Source organism: Heterodontus francisci, chromosome 27, assembly GCF_036365525.1.
Source record: "Heterodontus francisci isolate sHetFra1 chromosome 27, sHetFra1.hap1, whole genome shotgun sequence".
NCBI lineage: Eukaryota > Metazoa > Chordata > Chondrichthyes > Heterodontiformes > Heterodontidae > Heterodontus > Heterodontus francisci.
In genome coordinates, this window is record NC_090397.1 from 54,846,419 (window position 1) to 54,868,300 (window position 21,882).

Consider the following 21,882-nt stretch of genomic DNA (forward strand, 5'->3'; position numbering starts at 1 on the left):
TTACATTCGCAATTTTCCAATCTAATGGAACCTTCCCCAAATCTAGGGAATTTTGGAAAATTAAAACTAATGCATCAACTATCTCACTAGCCACTTCTTTTAACACCCTAGGATGAAGTCCATCAAGACCCGGGGACTTGTCAGCCCGCAGCTCCAACAATTTCTTCAGTATCACTTCTCTCGTGATGATAACTTTCTTCAGTTCCTCCCTTCCTTCCATTTCCTGACTTACAGCTAATACTGGGATCCTCAACAGTGAAGACCAATGCAAAATATCTGTTCAATTCATCTGCCATCTCCTTATTATCCATTATTAATTCCCCAGACTCACTTTCTATAGGACTAATGCCCCAGACTCGCTTTCTATAGGACCAATGCTCACTTTGTTAACTCTGCTTTTTTCAATATTTATAGAAACTCTGACCAGCTGTCTTTATATTTCTAGCTAGCTTTCTCCCATACTCCAATTTTACCTTCCATATCAATCTATTAGTCATTCTTTGCTGTTTTTTATATTCTGTCCAATCTTCTGAGCTGTCTCCCATCTTTGCGCAATTATAGGCTTTTTTAAAAAAAAGTCTGATATTATCTTTTAACTGTTTTAGATAACCATGGATTGCGGGTCCCACTTTTGGAATTTTTGTTTCTTGTTGAAATGTATCTATTCTGTGTATTCTGAAATATCCCCTTGAATGTCTGCCACTGCATCTCTAATGACCTATCCTTTAACCTAATTTGCCAGTTCACTTTAGCTAGCTCTGCTATCATGCCCTCATAATTGCCCTTACTTAAGTTTAAAATACTAGTCTTGGACCCACTCTTCTCTCCCTCAAACCGAATATAAAATTCAATCATATGATCGCTACTACCTAGGAGCGCCTTAACTATGAGGACATTAATTAATTCTATCGCGTTGCACAATACCAGGTCTAGTATAGTCTGTTCTCTGTTTGGCTCCAGAACGTATTGTTTCAAGAAATTATCCCAAAAACATTGTATGTACTCCTCATCTAGGCTACCTCTGCACATCTGTTTTTTCCAGTCTATATGTAGATTAAAATCCCCCATAATTATCGTTGTACCTTTCTGACAAGCTGCCATTATTTCTTCCTTTATACCCCGTCCTACAGTGTGTGGTTAATGTTAGGCGGCCTGTACACCACTCCCACAAATGACTTTTTGCTTTTATGATTTCTCATTAGGTAACTAGTAAACTGGAAAGCTAATAGAATGTTATTGTTTATTGTAAGGGGAATTGAATACAAAAGTAGGGAGGTTATGCTTCAGTTATACAGGGCATTGGTGAGACCACATCTACAGTATTGGTCTCCTTATTTAAGGATGTAAATGCATTGGAGACAGTTCAGAGAAGGTTTACTAGACTAATACCTGGAATGAGCAGGTTGTCTTATGAGGAAAGGTTGGACAGGCCCGGCTTGTACCCGCTGGAGTTTAGAAGAGTAAGAGGCAACTTGATTGAAACATACAAGATCCTGAGGGGTCTTGACAGGGTGGATGTGGAAAGGATGTTTTGCTTTGTGGGAGAATCTAGAATGAGGGGTCACTGTTTAAAAATAAGGGGCCGTCCATTTAAGACAGAGATGAGGAGAATTTTTTTCTCTCAGAGGGACATGAGTCTTTGGAACTCTTCCTCAAAAGGCAATGAAAGCAGAGTCTTTAAATATTTTTAACAGAGGTAGATAGATTCTTAATAAGCAAGGGGGTGAAAGGTTATCGGGGGTAGACAGGAATGTGGAGTCGAGGTTACAATAGATCAGCCATGATCTTATTGAATGGCGGAGCAGGTTCGAGGGACCGAGTGGCCTACTCTTGCTCCTAATTCGTATGTAAGTTATACTGAATCTTTATAAAGTTCTGGTTAGGCCACAATTGGAATATTGCGTTAATTTCTGGTCACCACACTTAGGAAGGATGTGAGATCCTTGAGAGGCTGCTGGGGAGATTAAATAGAATGGTTCCAGGAATAGGGGAATTTTAGCTGCAAGGTTAGGGTTAGGGAAGCTGGGGCGGTTCTCCTTGGAGGAAAGGAAAATGAGGGGAGATTTGATAGAGATGTACAAGATTATGATTGTCTACCTTATCTTAACCAAGGAAAAACTGTTCCCATTAGCTAATGGTTCAAGGTATAGAGGACATAGATTTAAGGTTTTGGGCAAGAGATGCTGCAGGAATGTGAGGAAGAACATTTTTACGCACTGAGTGGTAATGACCTGAAACACGCTGCCTACAAGGAAAGCGGAGACAATCAATGATTTCAGAACGAAATTGGACAGGCACTTGGGAGGAAATAAACTTCCAGGGCTATGGGGATAGAGCAGGGGAATGGGACTGATTGGACTGTGCTACAGAAAGCTGGCACACAATGGGCTGAATGGCCTCCTTCTGTCGTAACTGACTCTATGACGGAGGGAAGGGAAGAGCGAGGGAGGGAAAGGGAGGATGGAGAGCGAGGGAGGGAGGAAGGACAGCGAGAGAGGAAGGGAGGAGACAGTGAGAAGGGGAAGGACTGACGAAGGCGGGAGGGGACACAGCAAGGTGGTGAGAGATGGAAAGATAGGGCTGGAGAAAGACAGGAGGTGGAGTAAAGGGGGTGGAGAGTCATGCTGACTCCATATTACACTTACCCGGGCAGATTTGGCAGCCTCCTGAGCATTCAGGTATTCTGTAATCTGTGGAAGAGAAAGGCCAGTATTTAGTTTAACTGTTTAAAGTTAAAACTCTCATAATAGTTAGTAAGTCATATGACCAGAACTGTCATTACTGTCAGTTTGGCTCAGTGGTAGCTCTCATCTCTGCACCAGAAAATCATAGTTCAAGCCCCATTGCAGTTATTGTACACACAATTTAGGCTGGCACTTCATTGCATGATTCAGGAAGTGATCAGCTGCAGGTCTTTTGGATAAGATGTTAAATCGAGGTCTCATTTTCTTGTCCAAGTGGACATAAAAGATCTCACGGCACTATTCAAAGAGCTTGCCTGGTCAATATTTATCCTTCAACTGATATCACCAAAAACAGATTAACTGGCGATTTATCTCTTTATTCAGAGTACTTAATATAGAATAACATATCAGCTGCTCCAGAATACCACTTGGTGTAATACAAAGCCATGCAGACCTGGGTTTGATTCCTGGTGTATGCCAAATCAACTCATCTCAGGCGGATGCCAAAACTGGCCATGCTGGTCCTGGGATGCCAGCAATATTGGCAAGGTCACGTTTTGGTGATAGTGGTGGACCTTCATCTTGAGCGATTTTTTTCACAACTGAGTGGCTTTCAAGGGCAGTTGAGAGTCGGACGCACAATGGAGAAGTAGAGTTAGACTCAGGCTAGATTGGGAAGGGATAGCAGGTTCCCTTCCTTGAAGGGCATGAGTGAACCAGTTAAGTTTTTACAACATTATTGCAGCTGCATAGTTATTTTTTTTTATTTTCTAGTGCCAGCCCATAAATGACCAGATTTACTGAATTCAATTTCACAACTTACCCTGGTGAGATTTGAACTCCCAACTCTGGAAGTGGCTGGATATGGGTATGAGTTAAGAGCAGGATGAAGGTTGACTTCTGATTTCCTCCATTGTCCCGGTGTCATCTATGGATCTGTGGTAGCACTCTCACCTCTGAGTCAGAAGGTTGTGAGTTCAAGTCCCACTCCAGGGATTTAAGCACAAAACCTAGACACTCCAGTACAGTACTGAGGGAATAAGCACTGTCTTTCCGATAAGACTTTAAATCATCTGCCCTATCAGGTGGATGTAAAAGATCCCATGGCAGTATTTGAAGAGGAGTAGGGGAGTTCTCCCCATTGTACTGGCCAATATTTATCCCACAAACACATTATCTGGCCATTATTACATTGCTGTTTGTAGGACCTTGCTGTGCACAAATTGGCTTATCCGTTTCCTACATTACAACAGTGACTACATGTCAAAAAATACTTCATTGGCTGTAAAGTGCATTTGGGATGTCTTGAGGCTGTCAAATGGTCTGCTGAAATGTCAATCTTGCATTTTTTAAAAAAATTGTCAAATAGCCTGCCAACACAAACATACACTCCAGTCTGATGCATGAAAAGTGGCTACTGAGACAAAGGTACCAGAGAATTGGTGTGGATCGGTACTCTATCAAGGAGTCAACAGCTTCAGAAGGGCAGGAACAGGATGAAAAATTGGTCAAGAAAATTAGCGTGAAAATGAAACAAAATTAAAGAGCAGATATATCATCTTTAGACAATATAACGTAGCTCAGTTCAGACAGTGGCTCACTGGAGCACTCAGATACTGCCCTTCTCCCTTCAATAAAGCAGCTGTAATTCTTTTATTGGACTTTTATGGAGCTATACTGAAATCTACAAAAATAAAATACCACATTGGCTGGCATATGATGCTTCATTTTAAGTGCACGCTCTGCAATGGGCTGGGCTGAGATACACACACAAAAAAAACGGAAGATAGTGTGTCCCAGACGATGGGTCAGCAGGAGGTCCCCCAATGTGGGATAGAGCTATTTGGGTGTCTCCAAGACATTTAACAGAGCTGCACTTTTAGAGATGCACTGCATTACTGCGCTATGTAGTAGGATACAGTACCGTCAGTTCCATTGTCAGTGCATCGCCTTAAGACTCAGCGAAATCTGGCAATTTGTTGGCCGGCACCAGAAACATAGCTGTGAAAGCTGCTGGATTGTTATAACACCCGACTGGTTCACTATTGCCCCTCAGGGAAGAGAGTCTGTCACCGCTACCTGGTCTTACCTACATGTGAATCCTATCCCATGTTACATGGTTAAGTTTTAATACCCTCAGGGCAACCTAGGATGGGAATAAATGGTGCTTTGCCAGTGTCGCCCACATATCAAGAACAAATTATTAAAAATGCTGTGTCTTTACCCTACCATTGCCTTAAGCTGCCTAGACTCCAAGCTCTGTAATGCTCTTGCTAAATTACTCTGCCTCTTCTCCTTTAAATTCACCTCTTTGACCAAGCTTTTGACCTAACCTTACTTCATCTCACATTCTGTGCCTCACTGTCTATTTGGACTTTGAGATTTGCCACCAAAACCTCCATCCCTTCACTTTCTTCCTCTTCCAAATGTAGTTATGCAACACTGTAGTAATACAGAAATTAAATCCATGGTCTGGATTTTACCAGCCCTCTGGAGACAGGTTGGGAGGCCTTGTAAAACAGTGGCGTAAGGAGTTGGGAGGGAAGCCTGATGTCTGCCCGTCATCACAGGATATTTCCAAAGGCTGGAACCTCAGCGACTTGGCCGCCTACCGACTGGAGGTAGGCAGCCAATTAATTGACCACTTCCCGCCTCTGCTGGCATTTTACCAATGTTGGGAAGGGCCGCTACTGCGTGGGGGGACTGCCAGGTAAACCGTGGCAGCCTCCTGGGGGTGGGCTGATGGGAGGTTGCCTCATGGCCCAAGGAGGGGCCCCCCCAATGTCAATGTCTGCCTCCTGCAGCTCCAGCACCGTCGCTGGAAGGCACACTCCCCACCCCACTCCCAAACTCTGGGCCTGCCTGCCTGGCCCCAGGATGATAGGTAAAAAAAAAAAACCTCGTCTTTGAAGACCCTTCAACATGGAGGTGCCCTCTTCTTCCTGCAGCCTCAACAGTGGCCACCTTTGATTGGGAGGCAGCCGCCATCCTCAATTGGTTGGTGGCCCCACCGTTGGCCTCTAAATTGGTTGCTGCCAGTAAAATGTCGTCCAGGGTCCCACCGCCTGCACATGATGGCTCGGGTCCTGCTTTCAGTCCCAGTGGCGGAACTACCTTTTGGAAAAATTATACCCCAAATGACTTCAAATCCTACCATGGCAGTTTCAGAATTTGAACTCAATTTAGAAATCTGGAGTTAAAAAGCTAGTACCAGTAAAAGTGCTTACGAACTTGTAGTATCATAAAACGCACACCGGTTCACTAATACCCTAAAGGGAAGGAAACCTGCTGTTTTTACCTGGTCTGGCTTATATGTGACCTTAGCCACATTTTTCAGATAGATACTGGAATAATGATAAGGAACTGAAGATCCGTCAGATTTTGTTCTCCCTAGTACAGGGGCTACTGAGACCAATTACAGCTGCTCCTGTTGAGATCGGCTAACTCAGCACAGAATAGGGATTGAACCTAGGATCTTCTGTTCTCTAACTTTATACTGTACTGGGTAGTGCATTAAATCACTGAGTAATTTGGAGAATCTGTGAAATAACTGATTTTGAATTTAGAATTATTCTAAATACATCAATTTCATATGTATGCCCTTAAAGGTGATAACTAGCTGCTCTAATGGCCTAGGTTGGTAAGATACTTTCTAATGCATGCAGACCAGGAAGATCACAGATTTGAACACCCATCTTCCTGAACTAACTGATCAACAATAACTTGCATTTATATAGCAAAATGTCTCAATGCGCTCCACAGGAGTGCTTATCAACCAAAATTTGACACAGAGACACACAAAGAAATATCACAACAGGTGACCAAAAACTTGGTTTTACGGAACTTCTAAAGGAGACATGACAGGTGGAGAGGTTTAGGGTGGGAATTCCAGAGCTCAGCATCTAGACAACTGAAGGCACGACCTCCAATGATGCAGCAATGAAAGGAGGCGCAAGAGGCCAGAATTGGAGGTGCGCAGGGATCTCAGAGGGTTGTAGGGCTGGAGGAGGCTGCACAGACAGGGAGGGGCGAGTACATGGAGGGAAACTTAATACTAGAATATGAATTTTGAAAGCAAAGTGTTGCTGGACCAAGAGCCAATGTATGCCAATGAGCAGGGGCAGGGGTGTGATGAGTTAATGGCACGGTTCGAGTTTGGATACAGTCAGCAGAATTTTGAATGTGCTCAAGTTTACAGAGCAGGAACAGTTACCTGTGTGATACTTACACCAGGTGGCTTCTGTGTGTGGGGCTTGAGATTGGGTGGGGGGTCCTGCTCTGGATTCTTATCCATCGATTGTTGTTTGAAAGCATGTGCTTCTGGATGCAGATGAGGGCAGTGTCAGGCTTGGCTGTGGTGCCCTCTGCGGTTAAATAACCTCCCAACACTCATGATCCAGGTTCATACATGTAAAATATTGTTTTGGGTGAGTTACTGGTAAAATGGCTATTATCCATAGAACCCAACTCCTGGTGGGGGGGCGGGGTCAGTATCCTCAGGAGTGGAGAGAAGATCGCCATTATTTTCAGGTTAATGCCTAGAATAGTGTTGCATACAAGTAATGCAAATAGACGGGTGGCAATGTGAGTTTCATGAGAGAAAAGCTTTCCTAAAAACTTGCACGAACCTTTAAAATTAGATCAAATAGCACCAGTATAGATACAGTCATTTAAATTCACTACAATCACACAGGCTCATCTCAACCTGCCCGACCATAAGCAATCTCCAGCAGTCACCAATGCCTTACGCAGCTCGCACTGTGCGAGCCCTAATCACAGCAATTATCAGATAAGCTGTTTTTCAACTGTGTGCAGTACTGCTTTGAAATGTAAATTTTGTGTTAAGTATCCTGGGGGTGAATCAGCATTGGCCAATCATTGCTAGGAATTACCTGCTAACTCTCAGGACCAAAGGTCTTAGTAGGGACTAAGAATTCAATTAATAAATCTGGAATTAAAAGCTGGTCTAATGATGGCCATGAAACCATTGTCGATTGTTGTAAAAACCCATCTGGTTCACTAATGTCCTTTAGGGAAGGAAATCTGCTGTCCTTACCTGGTCTGGCCTACATGTGACTCCAGACCCACAGTAATGTGGTTGACTCTTACATGCCCTCTGAAATGGCCTTGCAAGCCACTCAGTTGTATCTAACCACTACGAAGTCAATAAAAAGGAATGAAACCGGACAGACCACCCAGCATCGACCTAGGCACCGGAAACGACAACGGCAAACCCAGCCCTGTCGACCCTGCAAAGTCCTCCTTATTAACATCTGGGGGCTTGTGCCAAAGTTGGGAGAGCTGTCCCACAGACTAGTCAAGCAACAGCCTGACATAGTCATACTCACGGAATCATACCTGACACAGAATGTACCAGACACTGCCATCACCATCTCCGGGTATGTCCTGTCCCACCAGCAGGACAGACCCACCAGAGGTGGTGGCACAGTGGTATACAGTAGGGAGAGAGTTGCCCTAGGAGTCCTCAATATCGACTCTGGACCCCATGAAGTCTCATGGCATCAGATCAAACATTGACAAGGAAACATCCTGCTGATAATCACCTACCGCCCTCCCTCAGCTGATGAGTCAGTACTCCTCCATGTTGAACAGCACTTGGAGGAAGCGCTGAGGGTGGCGAGGGCACAAAATGTACTCTGGGTGCAGGACTTCAATGTCCATCACCAAGAGTGGCTCGGTTATACCACTACTGACCGAGCTGGCCGAATCCTAAAGGACAGAGCTGCTAGACTGGGTATGCGGCAGGTGGTGAGGGAACCAACAAGAGGGGAAAAAATACTTGACCTCCTCCTCACCAATCTGCCTGCCACAGATGCATCTGTCCATGACAGTATTGGTAGGAGTGACCACCGCACTGTCCTTGTGGAGACGAAGTCCCGCCTTCATATTGAGGATACCCTCCATTGTGTTGTGTGGCACTACCACCGTGCTAAATGGGATAGATTTCGAACAGATCTAGCAATGCAAAACTGGGCATCCATGAGGTGCTGTGGGCCGTCAGCAGCAGCAGAATTGTACTCAACCACAATCTGTAACCTCATGGCCCAGCATATCCCCCACTCTACCATTACCATCAAGCCAGGAGACCAACCCTGGTTCAAAGAAGAGTGCAGGAGGACATGCCAGGAGCAGCACCAGGCATACCTCAAACTGAGGTGTCAACCTGGTGAAGCTACAACACAGGACTATCTGCATGCCAAACTGCATAAGCAGCATGTAATAGACAGAGTTAAGCGATCCCATAACCAAAGGATCAGATCTAAGCTCTGCAGTCCTGCCACAACCAGCCGTGAATGGTGGTGGACAATTAAACAACTAACTGGAGGAGGTGGCTCCACAAATATCGCCATCCTCAATGATGGGGGAGCCCAGCACATCAGTGCAAAAGATAAGGTTGAAGCATTTGCAACAATCTTCAGCCAGAAGTGCCGAGTTGATGATCCATCTCGGCCTCCTCCTGAAGTCCCCAGCACCACGGATGCTAGTCTTCAGACAATTCGATTCACTCCGCGTGATATCAAGAAACGACTGAAGGCACTGGATACTGCAAAAGCTGTGGGCCCTGACAATATTCCGGCAATAGTACTGAAAACCTGTGCTCCAGAACTTGCCGCGCCCCTAGCCAGTACAGCTATAACATTGGCACCTACTCTACAATGTGGAAAATTGCCCAGGTATGTCCTGTACACAAAATGCAGGAGAAGTCCAACCCGGCCAATTACCACCCCATCAGTCTACTCTCAATCAGTAAAGTGATGGAAGGCGTCATCAACAGTGCCATCAAGCAGCACTTACTTAGCAATAACCTGCTCAGTGACGCTCAGTTTGGGTTCTGACAGGGCCACTCAGCTCCTCACCTCATTACAGCCTTGGTTCAAACATGGACAAAAGAGCTGAACTCAAGAGGTGAGGTGAGAGTGACTGCACTTGACATCAAGGCAGCATTTGACCGAGTATGGCATCAAGGAGCCCTAGCAAAACTGAGGTCAATGGGAATCAGGGGGAAAACCCTCCACTGGCTGGAGTCATACCTAGCACAAAGGAAGATGGTTGTGGTTGTTGGAGGTCAATCATCTGAGCTCCAGGTCATCACTGCAGAAGTTCCTCAGGGTAGTGTCCTCAGCCCAACCATCTTCAGCTGCTTCATCAATGACCTTCCTTCAATCATAAGGTCAGAAGTGGGGATGTTTGCTGATGATTGCACCATTCGTGACTCCTCAGATACTGAAGCAGTCCGTGTAGAAATGCAGCAAGACCTGGACAATATTCAGGCTTAGGCTGATAAGTGGCAAGTAACATTCGTGCCACACAAGTGCCAGGCAATGACCATCTCCAACAAGAGAGAATCTAACCATCTCCCTGTGACATTCAATGGCATTACCATCGCTGAATCCCGCACTGTCAACATCCTAGGGGCAACCATTGACCAGAAACTGAACTGGAGTAGCCATATAAATACCGTGGCTACAACAGCAGGTCAGAGGCTAGGAATCCTGAGGTGAGTAACTCACCTCCTGACTCCCCAATGCCTGTCCACCATCAACAAGGCACAAGTCAGGAGCGTGATGGAATACTCTACACTTGCCTGGATGGGTGCAGCTCCAACAACACTCAAGAAGCTCAACACCATCCAGGACAAAGCAGCCTGCTTGATTGGCAGCCCATCTACAAACATTCACTCCCTCCACCACTGACGCACAGTGGCAGCAGTGCGTACCATCTACAAGTTGCACTGCAGCAATGCACCAAGGCTCCTTCGACAGCACCTTCCAAACCCGCAACCTCTGCCAACTAGAAGGACAAGGGCAGCAAATGCACGGGAACACCACCACCTGCAAGTTCCCCTCCAAGTCACACACCATCCTGACTTGGAACTATATCGCCGTTCCTTCACTGTCGCTGGGTCAAAATCCTGGAACTCCCTTCCTAACAGCACTGTGGGTATATCTACCCCAAATGGACTGCAGCGGTTCATGAAGGCAGCTCACCACCACCTTCTCAAGGGCAATTAGGGATGGGCAATAAATGCTGGCATGGCCAGCGATGCCCACATCCCATGAATGAATTAAAAAAAAAGACTGCCTCATTGAGTCTTGGCACCAATTAATATGAGGAAATAGGAGAGCCTAGCATTGGGCGGCTGGCAGGATAGAAAATATTTGACACAAAAGCCAAACTTCTGATCAACCATTTCGCCGTTCTTATACTTCACTCAGCGAGTTCAGATTGTGCATCAGCTAACACCATTTATAAGATTAAATCTAGTTTCCTGTAACCAGTGAAAGAATTGTAAATTCCCCCCTCCCTTCCAAAATGAGAATCTCTTGAGTATGTGCTGAAATCAGCCCATGGGTTCCGGCATCTCCAAATCTGAACTCACAAAATGCCAGTGTAAAAGTGGCTTTGGACACCAAATTCAATTCAAGGTGTTGGAGATGGATCCACAGAAAACTGAAGCTTTGGTTATTAGACGGGGATTAGAAGGGCTGCTCCCATGCTCCAAGTGGCCATGGTAGAGGTTTGAGAACAGGTTCCCTGGATGACTCCAGGTTTAATTTCTGGTCTTCATTGATCTCAGCAAGGGTTACTGCCTGAAACTTCTGCCCACGACGGTCTGCCCCCTCTTCTGGGAATCTGTCTTTGGGGCATAATTTTGATCCTTTGGACAGTAAAACAATCCACTTACATTTGCTGACTAGCTCACACTTGAAGAATGGTCAACCAACATCTAAAAACAGATGATTTGATCATTACTGCATTGTTGTTTGTGGGAACTTGCTCTGCACAAATTAGCTGCCACATTTACTGTATCACAACAGTGGCTACTCTTCAAAAGTACTTAACTGGCTGTAAAGCATTTTGGGAGGTCCTATGGTCATAAAAGGTGTGATACGAATACATTCATATTTTATCTTTCTTTAGCAAAGAGCGGGAGGGACATTTTACACAGGGTGAGGAACAGCGAACAAAGTGGCGAGCAGTCATCAGCACCAAGAAAGGCACTGAAGTGTAGTGACGAGTGCAACCTAATTTTCAATTTAAAAAAATGCTCAAGCTTTGAACTGTCCTAATATAATGCAAAGGTGGAACAGAGGTGAGGGAAAATGACAAATAGGACAGGGTGTGCCATCACAAAAGTTTTAATAGGTAGTGCAAAGTTGAAGTAGAAATACAGAGTCCAAAGTTAAAGATGTGCCAAAAAACATTTTAAAAACATTGCTGAATTTTTGGGGATGGGACTTTGCCACCTGAGAAAAATCCAAATATCAAATTCACTGCCATCCACCTATTCCCAGTTTCACCCTCGGTGGTGCAAGTTTGACAATCATAGAATCATAGAACAGCGCAGGTGGAAATCATTTGTTTCATCCTGCTTCCTCTTTGGTAGAGTTACCCAATTTAATACCACTTCCCTGCTCTTTCCCCACAGCCCAATAAGTATTTTCCCTTTAAGTACTTATCCAGTTCTCTTTAGAATGTTACTATTGATTCTGCTTCAGGCAATGCATTTCAGATCACAACTTGTTATGTAAAAAAAAAATGTTTCTCATGTTACTTCTGGTTCTTTTGCCAATTACATTGAATCTGTATCCTTTGGTTACTGACCCTTCTGCCAGTGGAAACAGTTTTTCTTTATTTACTCTATCAGAGTGAGTCATTATTCTGTACATTCCTCTCCTCTTTACCTTCTATGCTCCAAGGAGAACAACCCCAGGTTCTCCAGTCTCCACATAACTGAAGTGATTTTCTGCCCTACAAATTCTGAAATCGTAGCACAGTCTGAACTAATTGACACTTGTTTTTTCAGATTTGTTGCATTCAGATGCAGAAAGGGTGGGAAAGTGGAGTTGAGACATGATCTTATTGAATAGCGGAGCAGGCTTGAGGACTGCACGAGCTTCTCCTGTTCCTATTTCTTATATAGAAACTGAATGCCAAAAATACAGTAGTAAAAAAAGCACAGGCCAAAAGTCACATGGATTCGGATGCCTTGCGCCATGCAATGTATTTGGCTGTAGTCACAGTGAAAATGGCACTGAGTAGACTGGCATTACTAAAAGGAGAGAGATTTCATTATTCATTAGAAAGTACTGAGTTAATCTAGTGTTGCTAACTCTGGATAGTTGAGATTAGTGTAATTTTACAAAACTAATAACCTTTAATTTAGAAAAAAATGACAGCTAGAACTGTTAAAGCTCTGCTCAACCGAACAAAAACAGAACTCTGAATTACACCGAAAATACCTGTCCTCATGCACACAGTAATATAATTTAAGTTTCTTTTATTGTACTTCTGCAGACTATACTTGGGTGGTGATCATCTGATAGCGACTCCTGTGAAAGGGACCTGACCTTTGTGGAGTCAACAGTGAAGACCTTTTTTTGGTGTCACTGTCCTAGGAGTTGAATTGTAAGGTAAAAGCATTTCAACATTTGCAGCTCTTGGCTGGATACCAACTTTTTCTGCCTCTTGAGCTTTCAAAGATGAGCCATCTCTGACTCAAAGGATACCTGGTGTGTTACCAAACCATACAGACCAGAAGGGATTGGTGTGCTATACTTGGCCTCAGTATTCCTGGAGGGAACAGGAGTGAATCAGCCAAGCATTCCTACTTTGATTGCTATCCAGTAATCTCTGCTGGAATGTACATGTGTGTGAAAATCATGTGAAGGCAGAATCAGCATGGCAATGCGTGAAGTGGGTTGGATAGGATACTAGTGGGTTGCTGGCACCTGTGGAATTGTACCCCAGCAAGAGACCTTCAAGAGAGGAGATGAGAAAATGGAGGAGTGGGGGACTTGTTGCATTCACAACAACTTTCATTTGTATAGCAGCTTTAACGTAGTAAAACATGCCAAATTGCTTCACGAGTGTAATAAAACAAAATTGGACTAGCACTCTTGAAATTTTTCTCTTCCTTTTGAGAACAGACCAAAATGGCTCCAGATCAAACTAGCTCATATACAAACCGGGAGTGCAGGATGAGCTCACTGAGACGTGCTGGGAATAGTGAATCTCTCTCCTGTACTATTTTCCCGCAGAGATCAAAATAAAGATCAAATATAAAAACAGGTCTTTTCTCTTTTTAACTGAACAAGGGTTGCTTCTGTGACCCTTGCTTCCATTCCAGCTTTCTGTTTAATGGAAGAACCCCTCATGGGCACAACAGATGGTAAACACGCCTTTGGGTTTAATGGGCTGTCCAGAAACTTCTCCAACATGCAGTATCAAAGTGTGCAGGTTTTTACACAAGAAAACAGGCTATTACTGCAGAAAACAACATGATCAAAGCCACCAAAATGAAATGGTTATAGGAAGGAACACAGGAATTGTTAGATGAAAAAAGACCAAGGTTCATCTAGTTCACATCCAACCATACTGTTGAGGAGACTACAAGCCAAAACTAAAGTGCATGAAGCTGTGGTCCGTGACTTTCTTTTCACTGACAACTGTGTCCTAAATGCCTGCTCAAACAAAAAATGCAACATAGGACAGATTGCTTCACATCTGCATGTGATAACTTCAGTCTCACCATCAGCAACAAAAAGACTGAAAGTCATGTACCAATCTGCCCCAGAAAAGCAGTATGTGAAGCCAACTATTACAGTCAATGGTCAAAGGCTTGAAGCAGTCATTAAAATTTACCTACCTCGGCAACACTCTCTCCAGAGCAGTTCACATTGACAATGAAGTCAATGCCAGAAAAGCTAAGGTCAACATTGCCTTTGGCAAGCTATAAAAACTGTCTGGGAGCATGGAGGAACTAGTTGTTCAACAAAAGTGAAGGTATACAGAACAGTTGTCCTTCCCACTCTCTGGTATGCTTGTGAGATGTGGTCAGTTTCCTCCAGGCATGCTAACAAGCAACACCACTTTCACATGACTTGCTTGCGGAGACTACTCAAGATCAGATGACAAGACAAGGTTCCTAATACTGAAATTCTCGCCCTGACCAATATGCCTAGCATCCACACTCTGTTGGAGATCTGATAAGATGGGCAAGACATGTTGCCAGAATGCCTGATGAGCATTTGCCAAAAAAGCTCTTCTATAGCGAGCAAATTGAAATGAAACATTCACATGGAGGCCAGATAAAGTGCTTCAAGGACACCTTGAAGGTCTCACTGAAGAGTTTCAACATCGCCTCTGAGACATGGGAGAACTTTGCACAGGATCCTTTATGTGGTGCAATCTCATCAGCAAAGGTGCCACCCTCCTATAAACAGAAGTCACACTGACCAGCCGGAAACGTGAGCTTCGCAAGTCCAGAGCCATAAGTACCTCTTCCGCACCAACAATGTGTGTGCCCAACATGCAACAGATCTTTTTGTGCTCAATTTGGACTGATTAGTCATCTTCAAACACATTGCACCTGAAACTTAACTCAAATGAATTCTAGTTGATGTCATGATCATTTTTGACTATGAAGGATGAACACATAATCCACAATATTGAAATCAAGTCGCGAACTCAATCATTTCCAGGACCTCAAAACTGGAACTCCTTCTTCAGACTCCCTTTCTTCCCATTATCCACTGGCTTTAAAGATCCAAGACTGGTATCACATTTTTCTTCATTTGCCTTAGGATTCCTTTTACCACCTTAAAGCTGCTTGTCTAATTGCAAGTTGTCATTGGTGTATCTTCTCCATTGTGGAGATGCATGCACTGTGTGCCCTTTACCTCAATTTCTCATTGAGTAATGTGGAAAGGCTGGAAGATTCATAACAGACTGGAGAAATAGCCCTTTAAATGACTGCTTATGAAAGATGCTGCGGCAGAGCTTTCACACACGTGAAGATCTAGCTCTGAAGGAACTGTCATAAAGATGCTCAGCATGTTAATTATTCCATCATTCTCTGTTACATTGATAGAAATCTGGAAATTAACATCCTATACAGGGATCTCCTGTGAAATGCGACGTGCTGCAAACACTTCTCAAGCAGATCTCATAGGATTTGCACAGAACAAGCAGCATGCTGCATTATCATAACTCCCACAGATAGATCAGCAGCCTAGCCTCTACAGCTTCTCTGAGGGCTCAATGAGTTAATGCCCACACATCATGTAGTATTGAGCCAAACAATCCAGATCTTTACCCAGAGAGTGGTTAGAATGTGGAACTTGCTAATACATGGAGTAACTGAGACAAATAGCAGGGATGCATTGAAGGGGAAGCTAGATAATTACATAATGAAGAAAGGAATAAAAGGACATGTTGATAGAGCTAGATAAAGTAGGATGGGAGGTGGTGGAGCATAAATACCAGTCGAGACAAGTTGGATTGAATGGCCTTTTTCTGTGCTGTAAATTCTACGTATTTACAGATTTGATTCCTGGTCTATGCTGAGTTAAATGATCTCAGCCAGGGTAGCAGGAAGGGTACTGCAATTTTTTCTACATCCTTGGCTAGAAAAAAGATTGGTTGGAGGGTGGGGGGTAGGGGGTGCTGAAATCACATTCTTGAAAATGGGAGTGTGTGGGCAGGATCAATCTCAGTTGTGATGCCCTTCACAAACAGCACATCTGGACTTGATGGCTAAGCTAACACAGGCAGAATAGGCATATGGATAAAGGTAGCACAGCGTGACCAGTACATATAAATTATTGCCCAGCGACAGTCGACAGCTGCAGGCAAGGAGAAGGGAGAAAACAAAAAAAGGGCATCCTCTTCATGTAAAGGTGTAAATTACAGATTAAAAAAAGCCACAAGGCACATCCATGCGGAAAGGAACTACAGTCTGCCCTTCAGAGCATGTGTCTGGTAACTGATCCCATGTTTTTTTTTCTACACTAACTACCCTTTTCACAAGTTCATTCCACATTGAACATTCCTTGTAGGAAGAAGTAATGCTGACATCAATGTTAAATTTGTCTTTAAGCTTATTTTCCCAGTGAGATAGGAGAGCCTGAAGAGCTTTCAGTGATATGACGTACACATGATGTGAGAGGTTTCAACATATAGTTTTGTACTGTGTATTTTCTACAAAAACATTTTTTTGGGACACTTCATTTAAGGAAGATACGAAGCCAGAACTGTCATTTCAAATCATTAAAGTATAGATGACAGCATGTCACCACATGAAAGTGATTGCATGTCACTCTTGTGCAGACAGGCTCCTGGAGGGAGTGGCAGGTTCAGGTTCCAAAGGACACCCTTCATCTCTGTACTAATTCAAACTGACTGTTGCCAATAATTTTTCTGTGTGCATTAAAAACAACCTCCACAAGGTCTTCCATTCAGAGTGACCTGGCTCACCTCGCCTCATTTCCAGTTCACTTTATTCTGGGCTACACTTGACATGTACGGATGCTTTTGTTCCTTATTTGATTCTATCTGATGACACCAACCACACCCTCCCCGCCCCAACATATGACTTTGTCCTACCTTCAAGATCCAATAAGTGCAATTTGCACTGCAACTGACACACTTGGAGTCTCCCATAGTGCAGGGACAGAATCTCCACTTCAACAGCAGGCAGATAACCATGGGCCAAGAGTTCAGTTAAGAAAGCACATGCTTTGTATTGAGTGGTCGATGAAGTAATGAACAGAATCACCAAGCGCAGCAAGTGGCAAAAACCCTATGTATTCTAATCATTTCATAATCTAATTAGACTGGATGAGCAGCAAACTTGAGAAATGCGGCATTAACTCTGCAAACACACAGCATCAGCTGGACACATACATAGGACAAAATGATATCGCACAGTGCTCAAAGGGATTGTTTTACTGTGTTAAATGTGGGCTCAGTGCTCTTGACGCTGTATTCAGCTTGTTTTCTTCCCATAAATTCAAGACTGGCAGTAATATTTTATCATCACACCTAACTAGTATCTCAAGAAATACATTATTGGAAATTGTGCTTAGGTATTCAATAGAAACAGGGATTCACTTTACGGATAAAAATTCAGGATAAGACCATTGTTCAATGGCCCCGTATACATGCCCTCTACTAAACCTACCCCCTTGAGTATGTCTTGAATAGTTTTCTGCAGCAAAGCCAACAAAGGGACATGCCATATTAGATTTAGTAATGAGTAGTGAGCCAGATTTAGTTAACAGTGCATGAGCATTTATCCATTAGCGATTATATGATCGAGTTCAATGTAGTGCTTGAAAGGGAGAAACGTGAAACAGCTACTAAGATTCTAGATTTAGGTAAGACCTAAATGCGATGATCAATGCGATGAGACAGAGACAGTCCACAGAAAACTGGGCACATCTGTTAATGAGTAAAATGACAGAAGATCAGCAGAAGGTGTTCAAAAAAGAGTTTAACATGATACAGAACCAGTTTATACCCCTTAGGGGCAAGAGCTCTACTTGCCAAAAAAGACAACCATGCATCGCTAAAGAATAAGAGACAACATAAAACTAAAAGAAAAAGCACACAAATGCATAAAATAGCACAAATATGAATGGGAAAAAATAGAAAGAACAGCAAAGGGTGACAAAACAGACAGAGCTATAAAAAGGGAGTATGAAAAGAAACTTGAAAGGATCAAAATTAACACGAAAAATTTTACAACTTCATTACAAAAGAGAGCAGGCAGGAGTAATGTGGGCCCCTTAAAAACTGATAATGGTGATACAGTCAATGAAAATAAGGAATAGTCGCTTGGTAGTACAGAACTTGAGAGCATTGCTGAAAATACAGACATGTTGTTGAAGCTTTTCAACTTGCACGCATCAGGATAATCCTCAACAACACAAGTAAGGGAAAACACCACTTTATACTGTATGAGAAGACAGTGCTGATTGGTTGGCAACTGAACTCTGATTGGTAGGGGTGTTGCCATGGAGAATGCACCAGTTTACGCTGGCTGATAGTTAACTGCCAAGTTCTGTTTAAAATTTAAACCAGACAGTTTTACTCTGATTGGTCAAGGCATTGCCCTGAGGAATGAACCAGCAAATAGCTGTCACTTATTTTGTTTATCTGAAACAGGCACAATGTGTGTACATGTTCTTTCTGCCTGCAAAGAACAGGGCGTGCCCAACCAGCCCGTGCTTGCAAAACTCAAAACACAGTGTCCAACATTAGACGTGATTCTGCAGTTGGAAAACATTTGCTAAATAATCCTCAGTGTGCTAAGAATTTCGCAGACAACCAATTTAAGATTGTCAGTAGGGCTCGTAATGTGTTGCATTTGTGCAGACTGGAAGCTACATATATTAATACACAGGGCCCTGTTCTCAGGGACTCCTGCCAGAAACTGTACACATGTATACATTGGATGAGGCCAGGTCCAATGGGTTGTAGTACTCTCCAGGGCTGAATGGCTGGCGACATTCACTGTAATAACCTGATCATTGACGATATATCTGCAGCTACAGAACTGTATCCCAGCAACAGGCAGACCCTTCAAGGGAACTAGAGAGAGACTGCTTTTCTTCTTCCCGCCCCAGGAACAAGCCTTTTGGCTCAGTAGCAGCATTCCTGCCTCTCAGTCAGAAGGTGAAGGGTTAGAACCCCAACAATCCTTGGGAGGGAAGATCAGAGCTCCAGCGCTGAATTTTGGGTTGACTGACATCCAGTAGCATACTCTCATCCTCTTGTCGTATAGATCTAATTGTCCAATAAAGATGGTTACTTCTGGAAGCAGCGTTCATGCCCTGACCTATCAGGCTATTAATCAGCCTGTGAATCCTTCCACTACTTCACAATGTTCTCCAAGGGAAGACACAGAAAACAAAAAAAAATTCCCTGAACCAACTAATTAATGTTAAAGCTGTTTCTGCTGTCACAGGGAAGAAGTCACAGCAAAACATATGCTAATTAATTACATCTTTTGAATGTAAATTAAGCGCCTTCAAAAGCCTGCTAATATATGTTGTGGTGTGAATCTGCCACAAATATTCAGTAACACGTTCAAAATAATCCTGCATATTAAGTAGCTATGCCCTAGGTTCACAAAAAGAGAATTAAATATTGACTTATTGTATGAGGCTAGTACTATATGATTGAGTGTAAGATGAAAGGAAAGCCATATAGACCATGATGTAATGAGTTATGATGTATTGGCAGAGTGAGTATTTATACACGTGTTTAAGAATACAGCATGGCTTAGTGAGATACACATTCACCGAGGTACTAAGCCAGTGTGCATTTGGACCCAAAAGGACACCAGTTCCCTGCTCTCTTGGTGTTGGTGTCTCTTGAACAAGCCCAGGGTTGTCACCTGTTGAGACAACCTTACCGAACACCAACAATTCTCAGCTGGATACAAAGGCAATGGCTGAACTCAGGATTTCTCCAATTAGGTAAGAGGAGTTAGATTAATAGGATCCCTAACCCAAAGCTCATCATAAGTCTTTCAACATGTTGAAGAAGCATTTCCTCTAGAACCATTCCAATAGCGTCTGATGCATTTTTAACAACGAACTCATCTCTATCATTGTAGAAGTAGCCACAAGTGAATTGGGCATCCCTTTCTTGCAGTTTATCTGAAGGTATGTCGAAACAGAGGAATTGCTAGACTAAACAGGACAAACGTCCATCTAGTCTGACTTCTACCATTCTGGCAGTGACATGACACTAAAATGGAGTTGTTGTTGGCTAATCATGGCAACCATGAGGCAAGGAAAACTGCGGGAAGACTGGGTCTAAAGTCACCTGTGTGTGTTCCCTTATCTTCTTCCCACTCCCACCGGTGTCTGAATCCCACCCAGTACCCAGACTGCTACTGCTCTGCTTGAGCTGGTCGTTATAATGATAGTAGTCAGTGGGCTGTTTCCCATTTTCCACCTCACAGCAGTAGGAAAAGATCATACCTACACTTCTCAGTGCCATGGCCCTGTATGTTGACAATACGGTGTGAAAATCTCCCCTTCTTCTCTGTTCTTTCAGCCTTTTTATAATCTCTACAGTTCACTGTTACACCATCCTGATTGTTACCCTGCCCAATTTTCACCTCCCCAGGTCAATTTGCAGCGTCCCCCCCCCCCCCAATGCTATCTAGGTTGAGATCAGCTACTCAATGCAGATCAAAGATTGAACCTGGGACCTTCCTGAATTGCATGGCTCAATATATGGGCCATATACCCTCTGGGTTACAGAGGGAGCTCCCAAGACTTGGTTCAGATCTAACTTATGGGTCCTAATTACATTTAATGAGGTGTCACAGATTTAAGGTAATTGGCAAAAGAAACAATAGCGACATGAGGAAACGTTTTTTCACGCAACGAGTGGTTAGGATCGGGAATGCACTGCCAGAGTGTGTGGTGGTGGCAGGTTCAAAAGGGAATTAGTTATCTGAAAAGGAAGAACATGCAGGGTTACACAGAGAAGGCGGGGGAAATGGCACTGAGTGAATTGCTCATTTGGAGAGCTGGTGCAGATACGATGGGCTGAATGGCCTCCTTCTATGCTGTAACAATTCTGAGATTCTGTGATAACCAATTCCACCAACTTGGGTAGAGCAGGTTGGTTGGACTGCTTATGACCCGTTCCTAGATTAACTCCAGTAAATCGGTTCTTGGTGGGTTTCAGACAGTTTAATGCAAACTTTACACAGTATGATGGCCAACCTCACGGAAATTTAGAAAGAAAATGAAAAAGCTATTTTTTGCCTTCCTAAGGAAAGCAGAATCGCAAGGACTGTCACTGTGTGATTCTTTCACTAGTCAGGGAGCAGACATTTATTGTGGATGTGTATTGACTGCAGAGATGAAATGATAGCCTGCTAAACTTGATGACAAGACAGGGGTGGGAGGGCATATGGAAGATGAAAACTGAAGCAAATACGTGACAGAAGATGGAAGACAGCAAGACAGGGATGGGGACCTTATAACCCAACAGAAAGAGCAAAAACTAAAAGCTTTCATCGAATCATAGAAAGTTTAAGGCACAGAAAGAGGCCACTTGGCCCATCGTATCTGTGCCGGCCGAAAAACGATCAACCTATTCTAATACCACCTTCCAGCATTTGGTCCGTAGCCCTGCAGATTACAGCAGTTGAGATCCATATCCAGACTCCTTCTGAATGAGTTGAGGGTCTCTGCCGCAACTACCCTTTCAGGCAGAGAATTCCAGAACATCACCACCCTCTGGGTGAAAAAGTTTTTTCTCATCTCCCCTCTAATTTTTCTACCAATCACTTTAAATCTATGCCCTCTCGTCACTGACCTATCTGCTAAGATGAATAGACCCTTCATCTCCACCCTATCCAGGC

At 43.6% G+C, this 21,882-nt stretch overlaps 1 protein-coding gene across 1 annotated transcript in view; it reads right to left on the bottom strand.

Annotated features, from left to right (window-relative positions):
* Positions 1–21,882, bottom strand: part of snd1 (staphylococcal nuclease and tudor domain containing 1) — a 1,066,795-nt gene that overhangs the window by 7,721 nt on the left and 1,037,192 nt on the right. Inside the window, exon 23 of the mRNA XM_068059385.1 lies at positions 2,646–2,690. Coding sequence (XP_067915486.1) covers positions 2,646–2,690 — 45 coding nt within the window. The remainder of the gene's footprint in view (positions 1–2,645; positions 2,691–21,882) is intronic.